Source organism: Carcharhinus amblyrhynchos, chromosome 2 (genome assembly GCF_965287045.1).
Source record: "Carcharhinus amblyrhynchos chromosome 2, sCarAmb.v2.hapA, whole genome shotgun sequence".
In the NCBI taxonomy this organism is placed as follows: Eukaryota; Metazoa; Chordata; class Chondrichthyes; order Carcharhiniformes; family Carcharhinidae; genus Carcharhinus; species Carcharhinus amblyrhynchos.
Window position 1 is genome coordinate 135,891,050 of NC_137325.1, and position 25,667 is coordinate 135,916,716.

The 25,667-nt window shown below is 42.1% G+C and overlaps 1 protein-coding gene across 7 annotated transcripts in view; it reads left to right on the forward strand.

Annotated features, from left to right (window-relative positions):
* Nucleotides 1-25,667, forward strand: part of kmt2ca (lysine (K)-specific methyltransferase 2Ca) — a 491,907-nt gene that overhangs the window by 98,935 nt on the left and 367,305 nt on the right. For all 7 annotated transcript variants that reach the window (XR_013889503.1, XM_080213017.1, XM_080213041.1 and 4 more), the window contains exon 2: nt 22,720-22,872. Coding sequence is in view for 6 of the 7 variants with exons in the window: in XM_080213017.1 (XP_080069143.1) it covers nt 22,721-22,872 (152 nt within the window). In the remaining variant the exon portion in view is untranslated. The remainder of the gene's footprint in view (nt 1-22,719; nt 22,873-25,667) is intronic.

Here is a 25,667-nt window from a genome sequence, read left to right on the forward strand (position 1 = left end):
ATCCCAATTTAGGAAGAGGCAAAAACCCAGCCGTAAGGAGCTATAGTATATTTGATATTTAGTTTTAATTACTGCTTTTGGCTGTCTAGACCCCACAGTCTAAAATTTTCTCCCTAAACTTCTCTACCTCTCCTTCCTAAGATGTTCCTCAAAATCTTGATCTTGAGCCCATTCTCGCCATCTGTGAGAATGCTGGTGTATGATCAAGATGGAGTGAAACCCGGAAGTTGAGGATCTTGCCAACGAGAGTGATTTCGATTTTGGCTGCCCGTTGCCGGTGATGTATAGAATCTTAGAATCCCTACAGTACAGAAGGAGGCCATTCAGCCCATTGAGCCTACCAATAACATTTGCACCCAGACCCTATCCCCATAACTATGTGTATTTATCCTGCTAATCCCCCTGCACTAAGAGACGATTTAAAATGGCCAGTCAACCCGCACATCTTTAGACTGTGGGAGTAAACAGGAGCACCCAGAGGAAACCCATGCAGACACTGGGAAAATGTGTGAACTCTACACAGGCACAGATTGGCACTGCCAGGTTGACATAGTGCAAATCTGTGAGGGGGGGCATTGCTAGGACACTGTCTGGCCATGTCTCTCCCAGGGGCCATACTCACCTTGAGGCACCTGGGGGGATCCTCACAACAGGTTTGTGTCTGGATGAACCTGTTGTAGGCCACAGTATATGGCAGAGTCAATACCTGGTCGTGGGGGTGCAGTGTTAATCGTACTAAAGTCGATTAAAATGTATTAACATAAGAACACTGCCCACACAGCAGTGAACCACGGCTGGAATTGAACTCCAATCCTGGCGATGGGAGGCAGCAGTGCTAACCAATTTATCACCGTGGGCATGAACCCAATTTAAATGCATTTTAATAGAAAAGATCAGCTATGATCTTCTTGAATGGCAGAACAGGGATGAGGAGCCAGATGGCCGCCTCCTGTTCCTTGTTCTTACGTTAATACATTTTAATTGATTTTAGTACAATTAACTTTGTACCCCCGCCACCAGATATTGAAGCTGCCATATATTCACTCATTGGTGTGGTCTACAATGGGTTCACCCAGACACGAACCTGTTGTGAGGATCCCCCCAGGGCTGTAAAGGTATGGCCCCTGGGGAAGAGACATGACCAGGCACTGTACTAGCAATGCCCCTTCTCTCCGATTTGCACCTTGTCAACCTGGCAATGCCAAATGGGAGCATCATGCAAGGAGGGGTTGGCATTGCGGGGAATTCATTTGCATGTGGGCCAAGATCTGGGGATGCCGGTGATGGGTCTGATGTTCAGGGAGTTCAGTGAAGCTTCAGTAACTGGGCTTATCCCTGGGATGAAGGAGTTATCTTTTGGGGACAGGTTGAGCAAGTTGGGATTTTTCCCCATTGGTTTTAGAAGAACGAGAGGTGATCTTATTGAAACAATTAAGATTCTGAAGTGACTTAACAGGGAAGATGTTGAGAGGATCTTTCTTATTGTGAGGGGGTTGAAAACAAGGGCACAGTTTAAAAATAAGTAGTCTCCAATTTAAGATGGCGATGAGGATAATTTCTTCTGACTGTAATTTAGTCTTTGGAATTCTCTTCTACAGAGAGTAGTAGAGGCTGGTTCATTAAATATGTTCAATGTTCAAATTTTCTTTTTAGTCTTTTTCTTAAAAACAACTTTAGTGCCGGGGTTTCATACAAGACTGGCCTCTTCCAAAGGTCCATTGTCAATGAGTACAGCCCCATTCACAGGTTTTTGATCGAGGAAGGAATTACTAAGGCAGGCAATAAAGTGGAATAAAGGGCACATCAAATGAGCCACAATGATCTTGTCAAATGATGAAACAGGTTCAGTGGGCTACTCCTCTCATGATTTCAGACCATTGCTAAAATTACGATAAATAATCTCTATGCTGTAAAGGTCAGTTGGTATTGTTTTAGTAATGAAAACTGATTAATTTACAGACCTGGTGAGCATTAAGCATCTATTCCTAGTTACCCTTGATATTTCACTATCTGTTTACCTTTGAGCATATAACAAAGCTGTGGATATTTACTTATTTCAACTAGAAGAAGAAAAGAAGGGTTGGGAAAGACATGGAGGTGAATTTTCCCATTCGGCTCACCATGGGAATTAGAACAGGTGAGGGACGAACCATAAAAACATCCCTTGATCTTGGGATAAGCGAGGCTGTAAAGTTCTGCCCGTGGTCTTTTCCCCATTCCCTGCCTTCAGTTTAAGCTGCTGCTGAAAATCACCTTCTCTTGTCACATTAAAATAGAGAATTCTTTTTTAAATAAAGAAGTGCACAGTTACTGCAGAGCTTAAAGTCTTAAAGTTTTCTCTAGCAGAAAGAAGGACTAATTTCTATTGAGACCAAGTAAAGCTGTAAAACAGAAGAGCTGCTATTTGCTGCACCAAATTTGAGTCTGAAACTCATCCTTTTCTGTTATCTTTTTAAAAAAAAGGGATTATAGCTGCATGAGAGAGTTGCATCCTCATTTATCATTGTGAATTCTGTGTGTGTGTCAGATATCACGTGGGGGGAACAGAGCAAAAGAAAATTGAAGATTTTCAGTTAAAACAAGCAAATGATTTGATTTTATGTAAACATAGTTTTCCTTCTTTCCTGAGACGTGATGTGGTATATTCCTATGATATTAACCCCCTCCTGTACTTTCTGATTTGATTTATTATTGTCACATGTATTAGTAAACAGTGAAATGTATTGCTTTTGGTGCGCAATACAGACAAAGCATTTTGTACGTAGAACATAGAACAGTACAGCATAGTACAAACCCTTCAGCCCTCAATGTTGTGCCGAGCTATGTCCAATCCCAAGATCAAGCTACCCCCTCCATGTACCTATCCAATAACTGCTTGAAAGTTCCTAAAGTGTCCGACTCCACTATCACAGCAGGCAGCCTATTCCACACCCCATCCACTCCTATATCTCCCACCATGCCCCCTAGTAACAGCTACATCCACTCAAGGAAATGGTCTCTGCGCATCCACTCTAACAATCCCTCTCATCATCTTATAAACCTCTATTAAGTCACCTCTCATCCTTCTCCACTGTAAAGAGAAAAACCCCAGCTCCCTCAACCTTTCCACATAAGACCTACCCTCTAAACCAGGCAGCATCCTGGTAAATCTCCTCTGCACTCTCTCCAATGCTTCCACATCCTCCTTATGATGAGGTGACCAGAACTGAATACAATATTCCAAATGTGGCTTCACTAACGTCCGGTATTGTTGCAGCATAACCCCACAGCTCTTAAACTCAAACCCCCTGTTAATAAACACTAACACACTATGACCCTTCTTTATGCTCTATCCACCTGAGTGGCAACCTTCAGAGATCTATGGATATGAACACCAAGATCTCTCTGCTCCTCCACATTCCTTAGAACCCTGCCGTTGACCCTGTAATCTGCATTCAAGTTTGTCCTACCAAAATGAATCACTTGCACTTATCAGGGTTAAACTCCATCTGCCACTTTTCTGCCCAGGTCTGCATCCTATCGATGTCTCTTTGCAGCCTGCAAGAGCCCTCCGTTTCATCCACTACTCCACCAATCTTGGTGTCGTCAGCAAATTTACTAACTCAACCTTCAGCCCCTTCTTCCAAGTCATTGATAAAAGTAACAAAAAGCAGAAGACCCAGCATTGACCCCTGTGGTACACTGCTGGTAACTGGCCTCCGGTCTAAAAATTTTCCCTCCACCACCATCCTCTGTCTTCTGTGATACAGCCAGTTACTTACTCAATTGGCCAAATTTCTTTCTATCCCGCACCTCCTTATCCTCTTCATGAGCCTACCATGGGGAACCTTATCAAACGCCTTACTAAAATCCATGTACACAACATCAACTGCTCTACCTTCGTCCACACACTTAGTTACCTCCTCAAAGAATTCAGTCAAATTTGTGAGGCAGGACTTACCCCTCAAGAAACCGTGCTGACTATCCTGGATTAAACATAGAGAAAGAAAAGAGAGGATGCGATATCTGGTGTTACGGTTAGGGTGTAGAGAAAGATCAACTTAATACGAGGAAAAGAGTGAGAGTTTTTGAAGCACAGAATTAGAGTAAAAAATAGAATTAGAGGGTATGCTGGGCACAGCTTGCAAGAAATCGCCTCGCTCTGGTGCCATCTTGAACAAGGGCCTATGTGATTCCTGTACAGTCATTGGTTTTGATTTGGTGTCCACTTCATCCAAGAACCCAATTTTCAGAAAACCTCTTTATTCTTCCCAATTTTCTGCCTGTCTTGAGGTATGGTTCCATGGTACCCACGGTCCTTGTATGTTGCAATGAATTGGTAATCCAGCCTGAGGACTTCTGATCTGTACATCTTGGTGCTATACTGAGTGATGCCTTTATTCACTTGGCCATTGGGGAACTTAATGTTTTGTTTTGTCTGCCTAACGTGCTAGCTGGCACTTATTTTCAAGCTTGTAGTTTAATGTTCATATTGATGTATTTGTGCAGTTCCCCTGCCATCTGGTACATTTGGATGAGTGTGTGTGTAGATTGGAATACCAATGTGAAGTTGCATATTACTTTGATTAAAATAGGTTGCCCTAGTGGAGTTCAGTTAATGTGCCAAAGTTCTTTTGACAGTAACCAAAACTTCCAGACACAAATATTAAACAGCAAGCACAGCACTGGACAGTAATGTCATAAGAACATAAGAAATAGGAGCAGGAGTAGGCCAACTAGCCCTTCGAGCCTGCCCCGCCATTCAGTAAGATCATGGCTGATCTGTCGTGGCTCAGTTCCACATCCCCGCCCTCTCCCCATAACCCTTAATCCCCTCTCTCATCAAAAACCCATCAACCCGCGTCTTAAAAATATTTAGCAAGGCAGCCTCCACCACTTCAACGGGCAGAGAATTCCAGAGATTCACCACCCTTTGAGTGAAGAAGTTCCTCCTCAACTCTGTTCTAAACCACCCCCCCTTTATCTTGAGGCTATGCCCCCTAGTCCTACTATCATTTCTGAGCAGGAAGAGTCTCTCCACCTCTATCCTATCCATCCCATTCATCATCTTATAAGTCTCAATGAGATCTCCCCTCATTCTTCTAAACTCTAACGAGAACAAGCCTAATCTATTCAGCCTCTCCTCATAGCTCAACCCCCTCAACTCCGGCATCAGCCTAGTAAACCTCCTCTGCACTCCCTCCAAGGCTAAAATATCCTTGCGTAAGTACGGCGCCCAAAACTGCACACAGTACTCCAGCTGCGGCCTCACCAACGCCCTATACAGCCGCAGCAAGACCTCCCTACTTTTATATTCAATCCCCCTCGCTATGAAGGCCAGCATCCCATTCGCCTTCCTGACCACCTGCTGCACCTGCAAGCTGGGTTTTTGCGACTCATGCACAAGGACCCCGAGGTCACTGATGCTTCAGGTAAAAGGAGTCTTAGTCAGATCAAGTCAGGAGTATGCCATTCAGTTTTGGGCATCACACCTTGTAAAGGGGTACAGGGCAATTTCGTCAGAATGACACCAAGGCTTATAGGGTTAAACTATGATGACATGTTGTGTAAACATTATCTGTATTCCCTTGAATTTAGAAGGTTGAAGGGTGATCTAAGGGGTTAAATGGCCTGGCTAGAATGATCAGTCACCAGGGTACACTGACTCAGTAAAGCTCATTTCGTTATTGTACTATGTACTATGTAAATATACTATGAATTTAACATAGAAAGTAGGAGCAGTCCATTCGGCCCTTTTGAGCCTGCTCTGCAGTCTCAAGAACAATGAGAAAAGAAGTGAAATTAAACCTTCATTCTAAACTGTTTTTCCTTCAATGCTTGGATTTTCTTAATTGTTAGATCTCATTTGTTATCTCCATGAAGTGTGATGCGGGACTGTGGGTTTGTGAGGAACAGATGAAATCCTAAATTTGAATTTTAGCAATTGTCGTTGAAAAGTTAAGATCAACTTTGACGTTAAAGGCAATTTTTTTTGATTTGCCTTCCCATCAAACGCAGCAAAAGTAATGTTGGACAGTCTTTTGAAACTCTGGTTGCAAAGTATTCAGAAAATATTCTCATCTCCTCTCCCCAGCCCAACAATTTTCTTTCCCATTTATTTTCAGGGATACAAACTTAATCTGATGACAAATTACTTTTGTTTTAAATTTTCCTCAACTGAATATGTTGACTCTTGCAAGGTTTCAATTGAAACCTGAACAATCATTCTTCATCTATAAATTGGACATGTTGGTAGATGTTTAAAGTTTATTTATTAGTGTCTCAAGTAGGCGTATGTTAATGCTGCAGTGAAGTTACTGTGAAAATTCCCTAGTCACTACACTCCAGCGCCTGTTTGGGTGGCGTATTCCCAGAATTAGATTCGGTGCTAACTTTATGGCCACAGATATTTGTGTAGTAGGAGTGGCATTCCCTATATGAGTTTAATATTCAACCATGAGCCACTTTAATCCAAAGCAATCTTTCAAGATTATGTACAACATTGGCTTAGATTTTGTAGTGAGCAACAAATTCACAGTGCTTAGTCTTCACCTCCAAGAAAGATGGCTGCAAAGTTGTCGTGAGCTTAGTGTGTGGATTTTAGTTTATCCAACACTGATTTCACCCTGTTTGCAGAAAAGAGTCGTCTCTGGTCTTTGGGAACAATGCTATCATTAAGCAGGCTAAGTAATGGGAAGAATTTTCATGTGCAGCAAACCAGGAATTAAGAGCTGGTTTTATCATTCACTAGTATAATTTTGTTAAAGGATAAAATAAAGATTGGGACACATGCGATTAAGATAGAAGCTGAAATATAGACTTAAATGTATGGAACATTATGTGAAGGCAGGATTTAATATTCCTCAAATATGAAATTAGTTTTTCAGTGCCAGAGATATTGTCATCCATAGAAGTTGGAACACTTTCAAAGAAAAAAAACCCATATATGCTTTATTCAACAAGGCATAATTTTTTCAAGGGCTTCGACAGTGAGAGTAATAGTGTCAGAAATGGATGTTCAGTGCATCTAATTGATTTCCCTCTGCAAGGGCTTTAATGCAACCTGTGGAGGAACACTGACAACTTCTAATTCCTACATTTCAGTGCGCCTGTGCAGATGCCAGATGTTGTCAGTTTAACTTTGTAATTATAGCATGTAGTGCTAATTTTATCATTGTTACAACTTTAGAATCTGAGTCTTAGTGTGCTTTTACCTTAAAAAAACATTCATTCACTTGTAAAGTGACAATTGTGGGAAATGGAATTTCCAAAGGGCGTTATCACTTATGAGGTGATTGTTTTTTCCCCAATCAGGGTATTTCACTCCAGATTTAATTCTCTCATAAATGTGGGATATAGAAGAAAAATATTTAAATCAGTATTTCTCTTCCCTCATTATTTTCTCTTCCTGGCCTCAGCATCTTGAGTTCGTTTTAATGATGTTGCAGTCTTCTCGTACCTTACCAGATGACCAGTCTTAAAACGAGATTTGCTACTGAGAAGAATCCAAGCTATGTAGAATCTAAAATTGAATCTGTGGATGGATCTGTGAGGTAAAAAATGGGCCACGTGGTTTCCCTCACTTTTACCTATCTTATGCTCTTGTAGTTCATCACATCTGATCCCAATCTCATTGTTACTCTTGAGCTATATATCATCGAATCCCTACCGGCAGAACCCATTCGACCCATCGAGTCTGCATCAACCCACCCTTTTATCTTACTCGGCTTCTATCTACGTAACTCCGCATATTTACCTTGCTTGTCCCGCTAACCTACACACATTTACACGGCCAATCCACCTAACCTGTACATCTTTGGACTGAAAGGAAACCGGAGAACGGGGAGGAAAAACACGCAGACGTGGGGAGAATGTGCAAACTCCACACAGGCAGTCACCTAAGGCTGAAATTGAACCCAGGTTTCTGGCACTCTGAGGCAGCAGTACTAACCACTGTGCCACCCTATATGTGCATCCATAAGTGAAGATCAGTGACGACGAACAGTCACTGGATTATGATGTTGTGGCAGGATCTTGGCTGAATTAGATACGTTAAGTGAATGCACAAAGATCTGGCAAATGCAGTACAATGTGGGAAAGTATGAAAGATGTAAATGCACTGGTAGCAGTTCAGGGAAGGTTTGCCATATTAATAACAGTATTGGGTGGGTTGTCTTGTGAGGAGAGGTTGGACAGTTTAGGCTTGTATCCCTGATGCTTCCATCAGTAAGAGGTAACTTGATTGAAGCGTTTAAGACCCTGAGGGTCTTTGCAAGGGTGCATGTGGAGATTATGTTCCCTCTTTTGGGAGAATCTAGAACTAGTGGTCATTGTTTAAAAATGAGGGTCTCCCATTTAAAATTTAGGTGAGGCATTTTTCTAACCTGAGAGCCTTTGGAACTCTCTTCCTGAAAAGGTGGTGGAAGCGGAGTCTTTGAATTCTTTCAAGCCAAAGGTTGATAGATTCTTGGTAAACAGTGGGGTGGGGGGTGATGGATTGTTGGGGATAGGAGGGATGCAGATTTGAGGTTATTATCAGATCAGCCACAATTTTATTCAGTGGTGGAGCAGGATTTGGTGGGGGGTTGGTTGTCCTTGTTGGTCTGTTCCAATTTTTCCCATAAATACCAGATATTTAATGCCCCAGCTGAAAGTGCATAATTTGTAATAGAAACAAAGCACATTCAGGAGTTAATTTTTGGTACATGGGGCTTAATTTTGAGTTAACCCTATGTATGAGTCACCTGACATAAAATCACTGCAGCTAGGACAACACAATGCAACTGAAAGCCAATCTGTTTCCACACTGACATTCAAACTGTCTGCACCTTCTGTTCCAGATTCCAGTTACTTCATTAGGTAACCCAGTTCTTCCATTGGAGCAGATATTTTTGTTTGAATGGTAGTATTTTTCCATTGATTGATCCCTCCAGAGGCTGAAGAATTAGTTGAACTTGGATAGGGAGATTTGGTTCAAATAATGGCCTAGACTAATTTGCCTTCACGAATATGAGTCCAGCTGTTTGCTTCCTAATTATGAAGTAATGTTCACAATTTTTGGAAAGAAAGAAACTTTGTCACAAATATTTTTTGAAGGTAGTGATGAAGCATGTGATTTTTTAACAACACATTGGAGCTGACAGGAATATTGTTTTCTTGACAGCTTGGACATCATGGTGTGGTAGCAGATGGGCGATTATTGAGTTGTCCTAACGGAAATGATTTTATGGTGTGGTTACTTGTACAGAGAGTTATGAAATGGCCTAGTCTTGACATCCCTGTCCTGGTGGTGTTGTAGTATTTCCGTGCCGCTTTGTATTTATGCTTTGTATTTATGCATATGTTAAATGTGCCACTTTAAGTTTGCTCTATGATAAGTAATCAATATTCTAATATAAAAAAGGATAAACTTATCAAAGCTGTGGATAGGAGTGTGTTCAATTGCTAATATGGTGTTAATGTAGAATGCTTGACATAGTTTCTCAAATTAGCTGGAAAGCATTACGTAACGTGTAGCTCCTAAGCATCTTTGTTTACATTCAGGATGTGATTGAATAATCTAATACTCATTTGGTTGGTCACGATAAGTATGATCACTTGGATGAGGTGTTGCTGGGCAATTGTTGGGGACCAGCTTTTTAAAAGATTTGTCATCTTTCCAGAATCGTCTTTTGAATCTTATGGGACACACCCTTTCATCTCTAATTAGGATTGGATTATGTTTAGTTGTCAAGAAGCTTAGTGAGATTGTTGAAGGCCAGATAAAAGAAGTTGAGCTAAGGACATGCATATTTTGAATTTTAGCTAGAGTTGGACAAATTTGTAGCTCCAGATTCATGAGCATAATAAAGTTTGCTATTAATTGTGTTCATACGTGCAACATTTGCAGCAATCCTTTTATCTTCATATGGCAATTGAATTTTAGATTGCTTTTTTTGGGCTGATATGGACACCATTATTTGGGACTAGTCTTTCATTAAAATGTGTATAAAGCCAACTCATGGACTATTATTTTAACAACTAGCCTCTGCAGCACCTTTGCTGTGGTTGTCACATTTAATGCACAAGCCAGATGTTTTAATTGCAAATATTCATAGAGTGTACATTTTCAAAATCTATGCACTAATTTACTCTATTCATTCTTTTAATTTGTAAGAATGCTAGATCATTGAAAATTATGATTGTTTGCACGAATACTCAGACATGTGTTTAGTCACTGCAGGTACTGATTCTATAGCCAAACCAACCTGGCTACAACCAAAGTGCTACCTGTTCTGGTGCCAAAACTAGCTGACTATTTAGCCACTTTTGAGCCAATTTCATTTAGTGTTTGGCTCCAAAAATATTTTTCTGTGGGTGGGCTGGCCTTTCATTGCAGTAGTGCAGGCCAAAGTATTTGACTAATGCCTTGTTGTTTGGACTGGTAATCATGCTGCCAATCAGATTGCACCGGAACTGCTTGATTTGGCCCAATACTATAGTTGGGCCATTTGCACAGGTTTGTTGAACGGTTGCAGCTCAAAACTGATGTGGAGTTTGGCTTCAGGAGATTACATTTGACTGACATGGGCCAATTCTGGTATTTGGCTTGTGGAGCAAGTCTTCTTTGCCGAATTAGAGTTCACTTCTTGATGGCATTCATCTGCCATGTTTGGAGTATTAGCTTTAGAGGAGCTGAAATCCCACCTTGATGGCAGCTTTTAACAATCTGTACCTAAAACTAATCCAAGTTTTGCACTCAATCACTTAATTTCCTTTGTGCTGAATGCGTAGTCCAGGGATAAAATGTCAACCAATTGTTTTTGGATGACTCACCTTTGTGACTCACATTCTCCATTCACTTCAGTGCATGCAGGAAATCTGTCATTTTTATGCCATATTCCATTTTGTGATCTGAGCGCTACTGTCAAGACCAGCATTTGTTCACTATCCCTAATTGCCTTTGAGAAGGCAATGTCTGATTCTTGCATATAATCCTATTTTTGTGTTTGGATTGAACTTTGAGTTCTGAAGCACATCATTGATACTGATTTCTCTGCTGAACAAAACATAAAAATGGATGGCAAAGTATTCTATAAGTACTTAAAAAAAGGGCAGTTAAGGTCAATATTGGTCCCTTAAGAGGATGAGACTGGGGAGTTAGTAATACAGCCACACAAATGGCAGAGACAGAAAATCAGCATTTTGCCTCAGTTTTTATGGTGGATGACACGCGAGCCATCCCAGTAGTAACAGGTAATGTAAAGGCTGTTGAAAGGGAGGAACTTAAAACAATTGCCATCACCAGGGAAAAAGTACTGAGCAAACTGTTGGGAATAAAGGCAGACAAGTGCCCAGAGCCTGATGGCATATGTCCTAGAGTTTTAAGGAAGTGGCTGTAGAGATAGCGGAAGGATTGATATTCGGAGGTTCCAGTGTGGGGATGAAACGGAAATGGTCGAGAGCTTCAAGTTTCTAGGTGTCCAGATCATCAACAATCTTTCCTGATTCCTCCATGCTGACGCTCTGGCTAGAAAAGCCCACCAATGCCTGTACTTTCTCAGGAGGCTAAAGTAATTTTGCATGCCTGCTATGACTCTCATCAATGTTTACAGATGTACCATAGAAGCATCCTTTCTGGATGCACCACAGCTTGGAATACCTCCTGCACTTACCAAGACCGCAAGAAACTACAGAGGGTTGTGAATGTAGCTCACTCCATCACGCAAAACAGACTGTGTTTACACCTCCTGTTGCCTTAGAAAAGGAGCCAGCATAATCAAGGACCCCATGCTCCCCACCCTCTTTCCCCCTCCCACTGCGCGCGCACGCGCGCGCGCACACACACACACACACACACACACACACACACACACACACACACACACACACACTCGTTCTCTTTCTCTCTCTCTCTCTCTTTTCCACCTTCTTCCATCAGGAAAAAGATACAGAAGTCATGAACAGCTTCTTTCCTGATGCCTTCAGACTTTTAAAAGGACCTACCTGATATTAAGTTGTTCTTTCTCTACACCCTAGCAATGATTGTAACACTACATTCTGCACCCTCTCCTTTCCTTCTCCCCTATGTATCCTATGAATGGTATGTTTTGCCTTTTTAGGGTGCAAGAAACAATACTTTTCAGTGTATCCCAATACATGTGACAATAATAAATCAAAAAGGGAGAAAACAAATGATTTATTATTGTCACATGTATTAAAATATGAAAAGTATTGTTTCTTGCAAGCTGTGCAGACAAAACATCCCGTTTGTAGAGAAGGAAACAAGAGAGTGCAGAATGTAGTGTTACAGCCATAGCCAGGGGGTAGAGAAAGATTGCCATATCTATAATAAATTGAATTAAAGCATTGTTAGAGAGTTTAAAAGAGTTAGAATGAAGTTTTAGAAGTATAAAACGAGTAGAGGATAGAATTAGAAGGTATGCTAGGCACAGCTTGCAAGAGGTCGCCACACTCCAGCGCCATCTTGAAAAAAAATGAGGAAATGAGACTAGTTATTTAACATCTGCTATTGGGAAATTGTGGGAATCCATTATTAAGGAAATAGTAATGGGACACTTGGAAATTCAAAGCACAATCTTTCAAAGTCAGCGTGATTTAGAACATAAGAACATAGGAGCAGGAGTAGGCCATCTAGCCCTTCGAGCCTGCCCCGCCATTCAATAAGATCATGGCTGATCTGTCGTGGCTCAGTTCCACTTTCCCGCCCCCTCCCCATAACCCCTAATCCCCTCTCTTATCAAGAACCCATCAACCCGCTTCTTAAAAATATTTAGCGAGGCAGCCTCCACCACTTCAACAGGCAGAGAATTCCAGAGATTCACCACCCTTTGAGTGAAGAAGTTCCTCCTCAACTCCGTTCTAAACCGCCTCCCCTTTATCTTGAGGCTGTGCCCCCTAGTCCTACTGTCTTTTTTGAGCGGGAAGAGTCTCTCCACCTCTATCCTATCCATCCCATTCATCATCTTATACGTCTCAATGAGATCTCCCCTCATTCTTCTAAACTCTAACGAGTACAAGCCTAGTTTATTCAGCCTCTCCTCATAGCTCAATCCCCTCAACTCCGGTATCAGCCTAGTAAACCTCCTCTGCACTCCCTCCAGGGCCAAAATATCCTTGCGCAGGTGCGGCGCCCAAAACTGCACACAGTACTCCAGCTGCGGCCTCACCAATGCCCTATACAGCTGCAGCAAGACCTCCCTACTTTTATATTCAATCCCCCTCGCTATGAAGGCCAGCATCCCTTTTGCCTTCCTGACCACCTGCTGCACCTGCAAGCTGGGATTTTGCGACTCATGCACAAGGACCCCGAGGTCCCTCTGCACCGTCGCCTGCTGCAGTTTTTCGCCACGTAAGTAATAGTCCTTCCTATCATTCTTCCTACCAAAGTGGACCACCTCACACTTGCCAACATTAAATTCCATTTGCCATTTCCTGGCCCATTCGCCCAGCCTATCTAGATCCTTCTGCAGACTCTCCACACCCTCCGCACAATTTGCCTTTCCCCCAATCTTGGTGTCATCAGCAAATTTCGACACCCTGCACTCGGTTCCCTCCTCCAGATCATCTATATAAATGGTAAATAGCTGAAGGATAAATGAAGGAAATTTAATGAAGGATAAATCGTGTTTGACTAATTTGCTGGAGTATTTCAAAGAAGTAACAAGCAAAGTGGATGATGCATATCCTGTAGATGTAGTGTATCTGGACTTTCAGAAAGCACTTAATAAGGTGCTGCACAAAAGCTTAATACAAAGGTAACATCCCATGGGGATGCAGGTAGTATATTAGTTTAGGTAGAGTATTGGCTAACTAACAGAAAGCAAAGAGTAGGGATAAATCAATATTTTTCTGGTTGAAATGCTGTGTCCTCAGGCCCCAAATATTTACAATCTATATTAGTAACTTGGATGCAGGGATTGAATGTAATGCAGTTAAATTTGCAGACAACTCTAAGATAGGTGGGAAAACAAGTTGCAATGAGGAAATAAGAAATTTAACAAATACGGATAGATTAGATGAGTGGGCCAAAATTTGGCAGATGGAGTTTAATGCGGATAAATGTGTGGTTATCTATTTTGGTTGGGGGAACAAAAAGGCAACTTGTTGTCTAAATGGAGAGAATCTTCAAAATGCTTCAGTGCAGAGGGATCTGGATGTCCTTGTGCATGAATCGCAGAAAAAGTTATATGCAGGTGCAGCAAGTATTAAAGTCAAATGGAATTTTGGCATTCATTGTGAATGGAGTATAAAAGTAAGGAAGTGCTGTTGCAACTATATAACACATTGGTGAGACCGCATCCGGAGTACTGTGCACAGATTTGGTTCCCTTACTTGAGGAAGGATGTAAATATATTAAAGGTGGCTCAGAGAAGGTTCACTAGACTGATTCCAGAGATGATGACTTAAGAAGAGAGATTGAGCAGTTTAATGCTGACTGGAGTTCAAAGAATGAGAGATCTAATTGAGCCATATAAGTTGCTAAAGGGGATTAACAGAATTGATGTAAAACAGATGTTTCCCTTTGTTGGACATTCTAGCATGAGAGTCCATAGTTTCAGGCTAAGCAGTGGCGGATTTAAAACAGAAATGAGGAGGAATTACTTCACTGAAAGGATTATGGATCTGTGGAATTCTCTGCCCCAGAGTGCAATGGTCGTGAAACACTAAATAAATGTAAGGAGGAGTTGGATAGGTTTTTAATTAGTAGAAGGATGAAGGTTTATAGGGAGTGGGCAGGAAGGTGGAAATGAGATCAGCCACAATGTATTGAATGGCAGAGCAGACATGAGGGGCTGAATTGCCTATTCCGGCTCCTAGTTTTTATGAATTTTGTTCACCACTTTCTTTTTGAATCTGTTCAATCTGGCTTTTGTTTACTCTACAGCATTGAAACTGCCCTGATCAATCACCAGCAACACTGTGATGCATTACGCTCTTCCTATCCGATTAGAACCTTTGTCATTATCATGCTCCCCCATTTTTTCTTCTTCGATCTATGTTTGTGACAAAATATTTCCATTGTTTCAGTAGTAGCTGTCCCAGCATAAGCATTACATCTCCTATAATGATTTTTTTCTCCAGATCTTTGTACATCCGACCTTGCACATTGTGACCATGGCCTGCTGCTATTTCTTAACAGTATGTTGCCCCTCTTGTTGACAATATTTGCAAACACTGGGTCAAATTTCATGTGTACCAATGATGCCTTCCTTTATCCCTTCAATATTACAATTCCTCCCATAACTGTTGCTGTGCAGTCAGACTGTGTGACATCAAGTTGTAGATGAGGAAGGGCCTTTTTATTAACTCTGTCTTAGTGAAATGAAAGCCATCCTATTCAGACCCTGTGACAGTTCTTTAACCTATTGCAATTCTTACTGACCTACTTCCTTCTCTGGATGTCTTTTGAATCTCTGCACGGAAGAACATGACCTTCCTGTTCAACCTTGGGTTGAGCTTCAAACTCAAATCGGATGCGTTACCAAGGCTGTCTTCCTCCACCTTCTGAACATCAGCTATTTTTGCTTTACGCCACACTTCATCCACAAACTTTGTAATATCTGGATGAAAATTTTTCCAAGTGTAGCTTACTTTCCTTTTTAGATCCGTCTCAAGTATTTTCCAGCTCATTCAGGATTTATTTCTTATTTCTGCTCATCAATCACCTGATCCATGTGGATCCTCCATTAGATTTCCATCTCAGTTCATTGATTTTTAAAATCTTTATTTTTGTCCTCAAACTGGCTTGCCTGCAGAAGGCAGAGAGTGGTTGTGGGTGGGTCTTTTTCTGCATGGAGGTCAGTCACCAGTGGTGTGCCCCAGGGATCTGTTCTAGGACCCTTGCTGTTTGTCATTTTCATAAATGACCTAGATGAGGAAGTGGAGGGATGAGTTAGCAAGTTTGCCGATGACACGAAGGTTGGTGGTGTTGTGGATGGTCTGGAAGGATGTCAGAAGTTGCAGCAGAACATAAATAGGATGCAAGACTGGGCGGAGAAGTGGCAGATGGACTTCAACGCGGATAAATGTGTAGTGGTCCATTTTGGCAGGACCAATGGGATGAACGAGTACACTATCAAGGGCAGGAGTCTTAGCAGTGTTGAAGAGCAGAAGGATCTTGGGGTCCGGGTCCACAGGACTCTTAAATCAGCCTCGCAGGTGGAGGATGTGGTCAAGAAGGCGTATGGTGTACTGGCCTTCATTAATCGAGGGATTGAGTTTAGGAGTCAGGAGGTAATGCTGCAACTTTATAAGTCCCTTGTCAGGCCCCACTTGGAGTACTGTGCGCAGTTCTGGTCGCCTCACTAAAGGAAGGACGTAGAAGCTATTGAAAGGGTACAGGGGAGATTTACAAGGATGTTGCCTGGATTGGGAGGCATGCCTTAGGTTGAGGGAGCTGGGACTCTTTTCCCTGGAGAGACGAAGGTTGAGAGGCGACCTGATAGAGGTTTATAAAATGTTGAGAGGAATGGATAGGGTGGATTCTCAGAGGCTATTTCCCTGGGTGGAAATGGTCGCTACGAGAGGACACAGATTTAAGGTGCAGGGAAACAAGTACAGAAGTGATGTTAGGGGTAAGTTTTTCACTCAGAGGGTGGTGAGTGAATGGAATTGGCTGCCGTCAGTGGTGGTGGAGGCGAACTCGCTGGGGTCTTTTAGAAGACTTCTGGATGAGTATATGGGATTTAATGAGATTGGAGGTTATAGATAGGTCTATGGATTGGTAGGTATTGATGTGATCGGCGCAACTTGTGGGCCGAAGGGCCTGTTTGTGCTGTAGTGTTCTATGTTCTAACCCCTCCATTCTGTTTCTCAAGTTATAGGCAGTCAAAAGGAAAATTTCAGTGACTGGAGTCATATCTGATTCAAAGAAAGGTAGTTGTGGAAGGTGGAGGCCTTTAATTATAGCTCTAGAATATTTGAGTTTCTCATGGAAACAAACTTGACCTAACATTAGGTCAATAGTAAAGTTGCCCACCGAGGATTTCATTGGTTTCACTCAACACACAACTTTCTCAGTAATCTGTCCATATATCAGAACCTGGATAACATCTGTGCATGAGCTGATAAGTGACAAGTATCATTTGTGTTGAGAGAAACCACATTTGTATCATAAAAGTGCTGGGAAATAACCATTTCAAATAAAAGATAGCCAAGCCTTAAATGGCATCACCGTTAAAAATTTGATTGAGGAGATGAAGTGTTTACTATTGACTAGAAGCTGAACTGAAGCAGATGTTTATTCTTTCATGGGATGTTTGGGTGAGCCACTTCTTGAACTGCTGCAGTTCATCTGGTGTAGGACATCCTGGGAATGGATTTTGGCCCAGCAACAATGAAGGAATGAAGGCTGGTGTGCTGTTTAGAGGGGTATTTGCAGGTGGTGATGTTCCCACACATCTGGTCCCTTTGTTCTTCTAGATGGTAGAGATTGTGTGTTTGGAAAGAGTCTTGGTGAGTTGATGCAATGCACCTCATACAAAGTATGTATTGCTGCTACTCTGCATCACTGTGGAGTGGTTGAATTTTTAGGTTGGTGGATGGGGTGCTGATCAAGCAGGTAATTTGGCTTTGGATGCTGATGAGCTTCACAGTATTATGGAGATGGCAGCCATTCAGACAAGTGGGGAGTATTCCATCACAGGACATTAGTGAATCAGATGAATTTTTCTGACGATCGACAGTGATTTCATGGTCACTAGAATTTTAATTCCAGATTTTTTTCATTCAAATTCTACAATCTGTCATGGTGGGATTCGAAACTGGCTGCGCAGAACATGAGCTGAGTTTCTGGATTAATAGTCCAGCGATAATATCACTAGATCATCACCTCCCCATTTCATCACATCTTGAACGTTATTTAAAATCTACCCCTTAAATTGCACCTTCAGCCATCTCCACTAATCACTAGTGCTGAGATCTGACACTCAATAAAGAAATTGCTTGGGATTCTTCAGATAATTGCTGAATGAATTAATAATTTAAATTGATTCTACTTTTAGAAGTCCCAAGTCTACAGTGCTTAAATCACTTAAGCAATGATTAAGATTTGACAGTGAAATTATTTGTATTTCATTCTCATGACATAATTCCAGTGATTCTAGGGACGTAATTTCAATGATGTCTAAAATGTATTTTGTGTATGTATGTAATATCTCCACTGTTCACTGCTCCTAATGCAGTTTCCTCTACACTGGGGAGATGAAATGCAGGCTGGGTGACCACTTTGCAGAACAACTTCAGTCAGTCCACAAGCATAAGAACATAAGAACATAAGAAATAGGAGCAGGAGTAGGCCATCTAGCCCTTCGAGCCTGGATCATGGCTGATCTGTTGTGGCTCAGTTCCACTTTCCCGCCCTCTCCCCATAACCCTTAATCCCCTCTCTTATCAAAAACCCATCAACCCGCTTCTTAAAAATATTTAGCGAGGCAGCTTCCACCACTTCAACGGGCAGAGAATTCCAGAGATTCACCACCCTTTGAGTGAAGAAGTTCCTCCTCAACTCCATTCTAAACCGCCTCCCCAATTCAGCATGGCTAATTAACCTAACAAGCATGTCTTTCAGACTGTGGGAGGAAACCCATGCAGATACGGAGAGAATATGCAGACTCATCACAGTGACCCGAGGCTGGAATTGAACCCAGGTCCCTGGCGCTGGGAGGCAGCAGTGCTAACACCATGCCACCCACCTCCTGTGTGAAATCAGTTCCTCCTCATTCACATCGTCAATATCCCTCATGGTTTATTCAGTATTGAGTCAGGTAACCTCAGTGTCCCAGCATGTTCTGGTATATTACCATCTCAGTACAGGTACACTGCAGGCTATTTAACACTGCGGGACCACGTGTGCAGTTGGCAATGCAGTTCAGCACCGGCACCTCTAGTGGGCGCCACTCTCCCCTCCCCCACGCGCACAAAACTCTCCATTTAAACGGTTTACCCACGATATTAACCGCCAGATTTGTGCCTCTGGAGCTGCCCTCAGTGTTTGTGTGGGTGTAATGCCAGGGTGGGACCCCCTTGCCGGTACTCACTCACTTACTCTCTCCACTCACTCTTACTCCCAACTCCACCGCCACCGAAACCCCAACCTTCTTATTGCTTGCCATTTTATGTCTGTCCTTGGCCTGCTGCAATGCTCCTGTGAAACCCAACGCAAACTGGAGGAGGAGCCCCTTATTTTCCAGTTAGGTACGTTACAGCCTTAAGACTCAATATTGAATTCAAAACCTTTAGACTGCGACCTTTCCCCTCCACCCTAACCTTTTTTATATCCCAAACACGAGCTCTGTTTTCTCTGCCCAGACCTGCTGAATTTTTACAGCTTTCTCTGTTTTTGTTTTATATTCCAGCATCCATAGTATTTTGCTATTTTTCTTTTTGCATATTTATTTTGTCATTTTAAGCTTTCAGTACACTTAATTATTATTTTGTGCTGAAGTGAGAAGATTGTAGTTGAAGTATGCAAATGGACGGTTTCCTGTTAAATGCAATTAATTCTGGATTGTGTTCAACCTCTGTTAGTTGAGGTTTGTTTTCTCCATTTTGTGAAAAATGCTTCAGTGTAGTAAAATTACAGCATAGTTTTCTTAGTCATAATTCCACTTTAAAGTGCTATGTTGGATGTTGGGAAGTTGATTTCATGGAATCATAGAAACCTTACAGTACAGAAAGAGGCCATTTGGCCCATCGAGTCTACACTGACCAGAATCCTGCCCAGGCCCTACCCCATATCCCCACACACTTTATCGACTAATCCCTCTAACCTACGCATCTCAGGGCACTAAGGACAATTTTTAGCATGGCCAATCGACCTAACCTGCACGTCTTTCAATTGTGGGGGAAAACCGGAGCACCCAGAGGAAACCCATGCAGACATGAGAATGTACAAACTCCACACTGTCAGTGACCCAAGCCAGGAATCAAACCCAGGTCCCTGGAGCTGTGAAGCAGCAGTGCTAATCGTTGTGTTACTGTGCCGCCCCATTTGTACCTGTGATTCGTAGCACAATGAGTTCCTGTTCTCCAGTATTGTTGTACAAGAGGTGGGAGATGGAGATCAGACTCTTGCTGCTACCACCTGCTCCCCCATTCTGCTCCTCCCCCTTGCCCCTTCCCAAAGCCGGCAGATCAGTAAAATTTTAGAATAAGCCATTCTAGGCTGTACGTATTATCTATAATATTAACTGTATTCAGTTAATATTTAGCCTTGTTTGGAATCATTGACTTTTAAAATTTTATTCGTTGGATGTGGGCATTGATGGCTGGGCCACCATTTATTGCCCATCCTTAAATTGCCCTTGAACTGAGTGGCTTTGTAGGCCATATCAGAAGGCAGTAAAGAGCCAACCACATTACTTTGGGTCTGGGGTCATAAGTAGGTCCAGACCAGGTAAGGATGGCAGACGTTAGTGAACTAGATGAATTTTTATGACAGTGGACGGTGGTTTCAGGTCAGCATTAGACTTTATAATTCCAGATTTTTTAAAGTTGAGTTCAAATTGCACCACCTGCCGTGGCGGGATTTGAATTCAGATTCTTCAGAGCATTCCCCAGATGTGTTGTTTCCTGGTTCAGCTCGGGCAGTGGAATTACAACCAATTAAGGTAGTAATTGGGTGCTGGGTCCACTGTTATTTGTAATTTATATTAATGATTTGGATAAGAATTTAGTAGGCATGGTTACTAAGTTTGCAGATGACACCAAGATTAGTGGCATAGTGGACAGTGAAGAAGGTTATCTAGGGTTGCAAAAGGATCTTGATTAATTGGGCCAGTGGGCTGACGAATGGCAGATAGAGCTCAATTTAGATAAATGTGAGGTGATGCATTTTGGTTGATTGAACCAGGGCAGGACTTTCTCAGTTAATGGTAGGGCACTGGGGAGAGTTACAGAACAGAGAGACCTAGGGGTACAGGTTCATAGCTCCTTGAAAGTGAGGAGTCACAGGTGTTCAGAGTGGTGAAGTAGGCATTTAGCGCACTTGATTTCATTGGTCAGGACATTGAATACAGGAGTTGGGACATCTTGTTGAAGTTGTACAAGACATTAGTAAGGCCACACTTGGAATACCGTGTACAGTTCTGGTCACCCTATTATAGAAAGGATATTATTAAACTGAAAGAGTGCAGAAAAGATTGACTAAGATGCTTCCGAGGCTTGATGGCTTAAGTTATAAAGCGAGGCTGGATAGACTTTTTTATGTAGGAGGCTGAGGGGTGATCTTTTAGAGGTCTATAAAATAATGAGGGGCACAGATCATCTAGATGGTCAATATTTTTTCCCAAAGGTAGGGGAGTCTAAAACTTAGAGGGTGTAAGTTAAAGGTGAGAGGGGAGAGATATAAAAGGGTCCAGAGAGGCAGTTCTTTCTCTCTCACACACACACACACACACACACACACACACACACACACACACACACACACACAGAGTTGGTGAGTGCCTGGAACAAGCTGCCAGAGGTAATAATAGAGGTGGGTACAATTTTGTCTTTTAAAGAGTGTTTGGACAGTTACATGGATAAGATGGATATAGAGGGATGTGGGCAATTGGGACTAGCTTGGGTGTCTTAAAACAAAAGGGGTGGCATGGACACGTTGGGCCAAAGGGCCTGTTTCCATGCTGTAAATCGCTATGAATTATCAGTAGAACAAAATGAAGGAATGTTGTTTTATATGACTGTGTATGACATAGAAGGACTTTGAACAAAATGGGGAAAACGGTTTAAACTATGGTATAATTTAATTGGATTCTTTCTCCATTTATCACAGTTAGTCAATGTTGCTTAGTCATCTTTCTCAAATAGTTGGCAAGTAGGCTTTAAAATCTCAGATATTGTGCCAGCCACTAATCCATGACATTCACCAGTGACATTGGCCACTTTGAGTATCCTCCAGGTATGGGAAGTAACTAAATGTACTGTGCAATTACACTCTGATTTTAAAAAATGCTTCATTTTACTCCAGTGTTTTTACAACTCATTCAGCGCTGTGATCCCTTTTGATATCTATACTCTAAATTTGTTTTGAGCAAAGTTGCTTTGATAGATTGGTTTGCCAACAGGCACGCTAAGTTAAAAGAAATAAATGTATGAAACAGACATTATATTACTTGAATTGAATTATCTGGAAATGAGAATCCACTGATGACCATGAAACCATTGTCAATTGTCAGAAAATCCTATTTGGTTCACTGATGTCCTTTAAGGAGGGAAATCTTCTGCCCTTACCTGGTTTGCCCTACATGTGACTTCAGAGCCACAGCAATGTGGTTGGCTGTCAACTGTGCTCAGACAACTGGGATGGGCAATAAATGCTGGCCAGCCAGTGAGGACAGTAAAAAGTCTGACAACACCAGGTTTTAGTCCAACCGATTTATTTGATAGTAAACTCACAAGCTTTCGGGTTAGCCCCTTCATCAGTGAGGCCCATGGTTGAATATGAAAAGAAATTGGCCAAAATGGTGAGATGAATAAAAAGCCTTTGATATTAGTACAGCACTCAAATTCTGCAATGAAACAACAGAGCCCTTTGTTATTAAAAAAAAGTTGTTCTTAGTGGCTCGTGGCTATTTTCTGAGCAGATGTGGCTACTTTATCGTGTTCAAACCTAAAATGTTTACAGGAGCATCTTAGCTTCCTAATGTAGTTTTCCTTTTAGGTTTTGTGTTGACGTTCATGGAGTTTCCTTCACTGGAATGTAATGACTAAATTTTATTCCTTCACCCTTTTCAGAATGTCATCAGAGGACAAAAGTGTGGAGCCTTCTGACCTAGGACCGCCACCACTTTCTGCCGCTTCCCCTGTTGGTAGCCCAGTAAGTAACGACAAACGACCACGGGGCCGACCTCGCAAAGATGGCACAACTTCTCTACAGAAGAAAAAGAAGTAAGTGAAATCTGCAAAATCACACCATTTGAATGAAAATGTCACCAACTTGCAGTCAGTGTGTACTGTGATGTTGAAGTGTTCTACAAATGCGGCAAATGATATTTTGGTGTCTGCTTGTTTTCTTAATCTACTAGTATTCAAAGTTTACCAGTACCATGACCCACATTGTTTTTTACACTTCTTAGTTGTACCTTACTGGTTCTTGGAATGGAGTGGGTTGGCAGAACATCAAATCCCAATTGGTTGTACAAGTGTGTCTTTTGTTCTCCCTCCATTTCACAATTACCCTTGGAAATAAACATATACACTTCTCTGCAAGTGCAAAATGTTTCCTCCGAGGCACGTTTTGCTCAGCAATTCATATAGTTTTGAGTCCTGTGTTGTGTAGACCTTAGATTTCATATGGCACACTATTCATATTAGTTTGTGTGGTGGGTAAGGTAAAGAAAGTCTTTTTAATCGCAGAAAATGATGGCTGAAGGGCAGAAAGATGATTCAGTAGGCACAGCTAAACCTGTGACCACCTCAGAGGAAGAAAATAAGAAAACTGATATTCAGGACTTTGTCCTGCTTGGTGTCCCTCTCCTGTTCTCACAAGTTATGCAATGTTTGCTGTATTCATTGCAGTATATTTCAACCTTGTGACTAGGTTTAGTTGCATTGTATTGTCTTAAAGAGGAATCCTATTTAAAGCTATTTGTGCTTTGCCAGTTGTTAGCGTGATATTGCTCGAACATTGCCGTCATAAGTGACATAAATGAAATTATTTATTTCCCTTCACACAACCAACCTGGTATGGTGGGTCCTTCATAACATTTGAAATGTACATTGCTTAGAAAACTTCACAACTGTCTTAATATTTTACTATAACAACTTGTACAACACCTTTAACATGGTAACATTAGGAGACGGTGGCTCAGTGGTATTGTTGCTAGACTGGTAATCCAGAGACCCAGGTTATTGCTCTGGGGACCCAGGTTCAAATCTAACCTCAATAAAACATCTGAAATTAAAAATCTAATGATAACTATTGTCATAAAAATCCAACTGTTTCACTTATGTCCTTTAGGGAAGGAAAGTGTTCTTATCTATTATGTCCTACATGTGTGTTGAGACCCAGAAACGTGCTTGATAAATATCCTCTGAAATGGCCTAGCAAGCCACTCAGCTGTATTCAGCCGCTACAAAGGAAATAAAAAGGAATGAGTGATGGGAGACTTTAATTTCCCAAACATAACTGGAATATCCCTAGGGTAAGGGGTTTGGATGGAGAGGAATTTGTTAGGTGTGTTCAGGAGGGTTTCCTGACACAGCACGTGGATAAGCCTACGAGAGGAGAGGCTGTACTTGACCTGGTGCTGGCTAATGAACCAGGACAGGTGTCGGATCTCTCAGTAGGAGAGCATCTCGGGGATGGAGATCATAATTCTACCTCCTTCACAATAGCATTGGAAAGAGATAGGATCAAGCAGGCTAGGAAGGTGTTTGTCTGGAGTAAAGGGAAATATGAAGACATCAGGCAGATAATTGGACGAGTACAGTGGAAGGTGGTGTTCTTGGGGAAAAGTACGGAAGGAAGGTGGTGGATTTTCAAGGAATGTTTGACTGGAGCTCTGCACAACAACGTTCTGATGAGACAAGGAGGTTTTGGTAGGTCGCAGGAGCCGTGGTGCACGAAGGTTGTGGTGAACCTAGTCAGGAAGAAAAGAAAGGCCTTTAAAAGGTTCAGAGAGCTAAGAGATGTTAAGGATCTAGAAGAGTATAAGGCTTGTAGAAAGGAGCTTAAAAAGGAAATCAGGAGAGCCAGAAGGGGACATGAGAAGGCCTTGGTGGGTAAGATTAAGGAGAATCCCAAGGCGTTCTACAAATATGTGAAGAGTAAAAGGATGAGAAGAGAAGGGATAGGACCTGGCCCCAAAACAGATCCCTGAGGCACACCACTCGTAACCGAACTCCATGATGAATATTTACCATCAACCACCACCCTCTGTCTCCTATCCGCTAGCCAATTCCTGATCCAATTCCCTAGATCACTCCCAATCCCATACATCTGCATTTTCTGCAGAAGCCTACCATGGTGAACCTTATCAAACGCCTTACTAAAATCCATATAGACCACGTCCACTGCCTTACCCCCATCCACCTCTTTGGTCACTTTCTCAAAAAACTCAATAAGGTTAGTAAGGCACGACCTACCCGCCACAAAACCATGCTGACTATCTCCAATCAATTCATTACTCTCCAAATAACTATAAATCCTATCCCTAATAATTTTTTCTAAAACCTTGCCCACAACAGAAGTGAGACTCACCGGCCTATAATTCCCGGGGAAGTCTCTGTTCCCCTTCTTAAACAATGGGACAACATTCGCTAACCTCCAATCTTCCGGTACTATACCAGAGGCCAACGACGACCTGAAGATCAGAGCCAGAGGCTCTGCAATCACTTCTCTTGCCTCCCAGAGAATCCTGGGGTAAATCCCATCCGGACCAGGGGACTTATCTATTTTCAGACCCTCCAGAATATCCAGCACATCCTCCTTATCAACTGTAACACTGTCAATTCTACTCCCCTGCAACCCAGTGTCCTCCTCGGCTATATCCATGTCCCCCTGCGTGAACACCGAAGAGAAATATTGGTTCAATGCCTCTCCAATCTCCTCCGGTTCCACACATAACTTCCCTCTGCCGTCTATAACTGGCCCTAATCTTGCCCTAACCAACCTTCTGTTCTTGACATACCTATAGAACGCCTTAGGATTCCCCTTAACCCTATCAGCCAAAGTCTTCTCA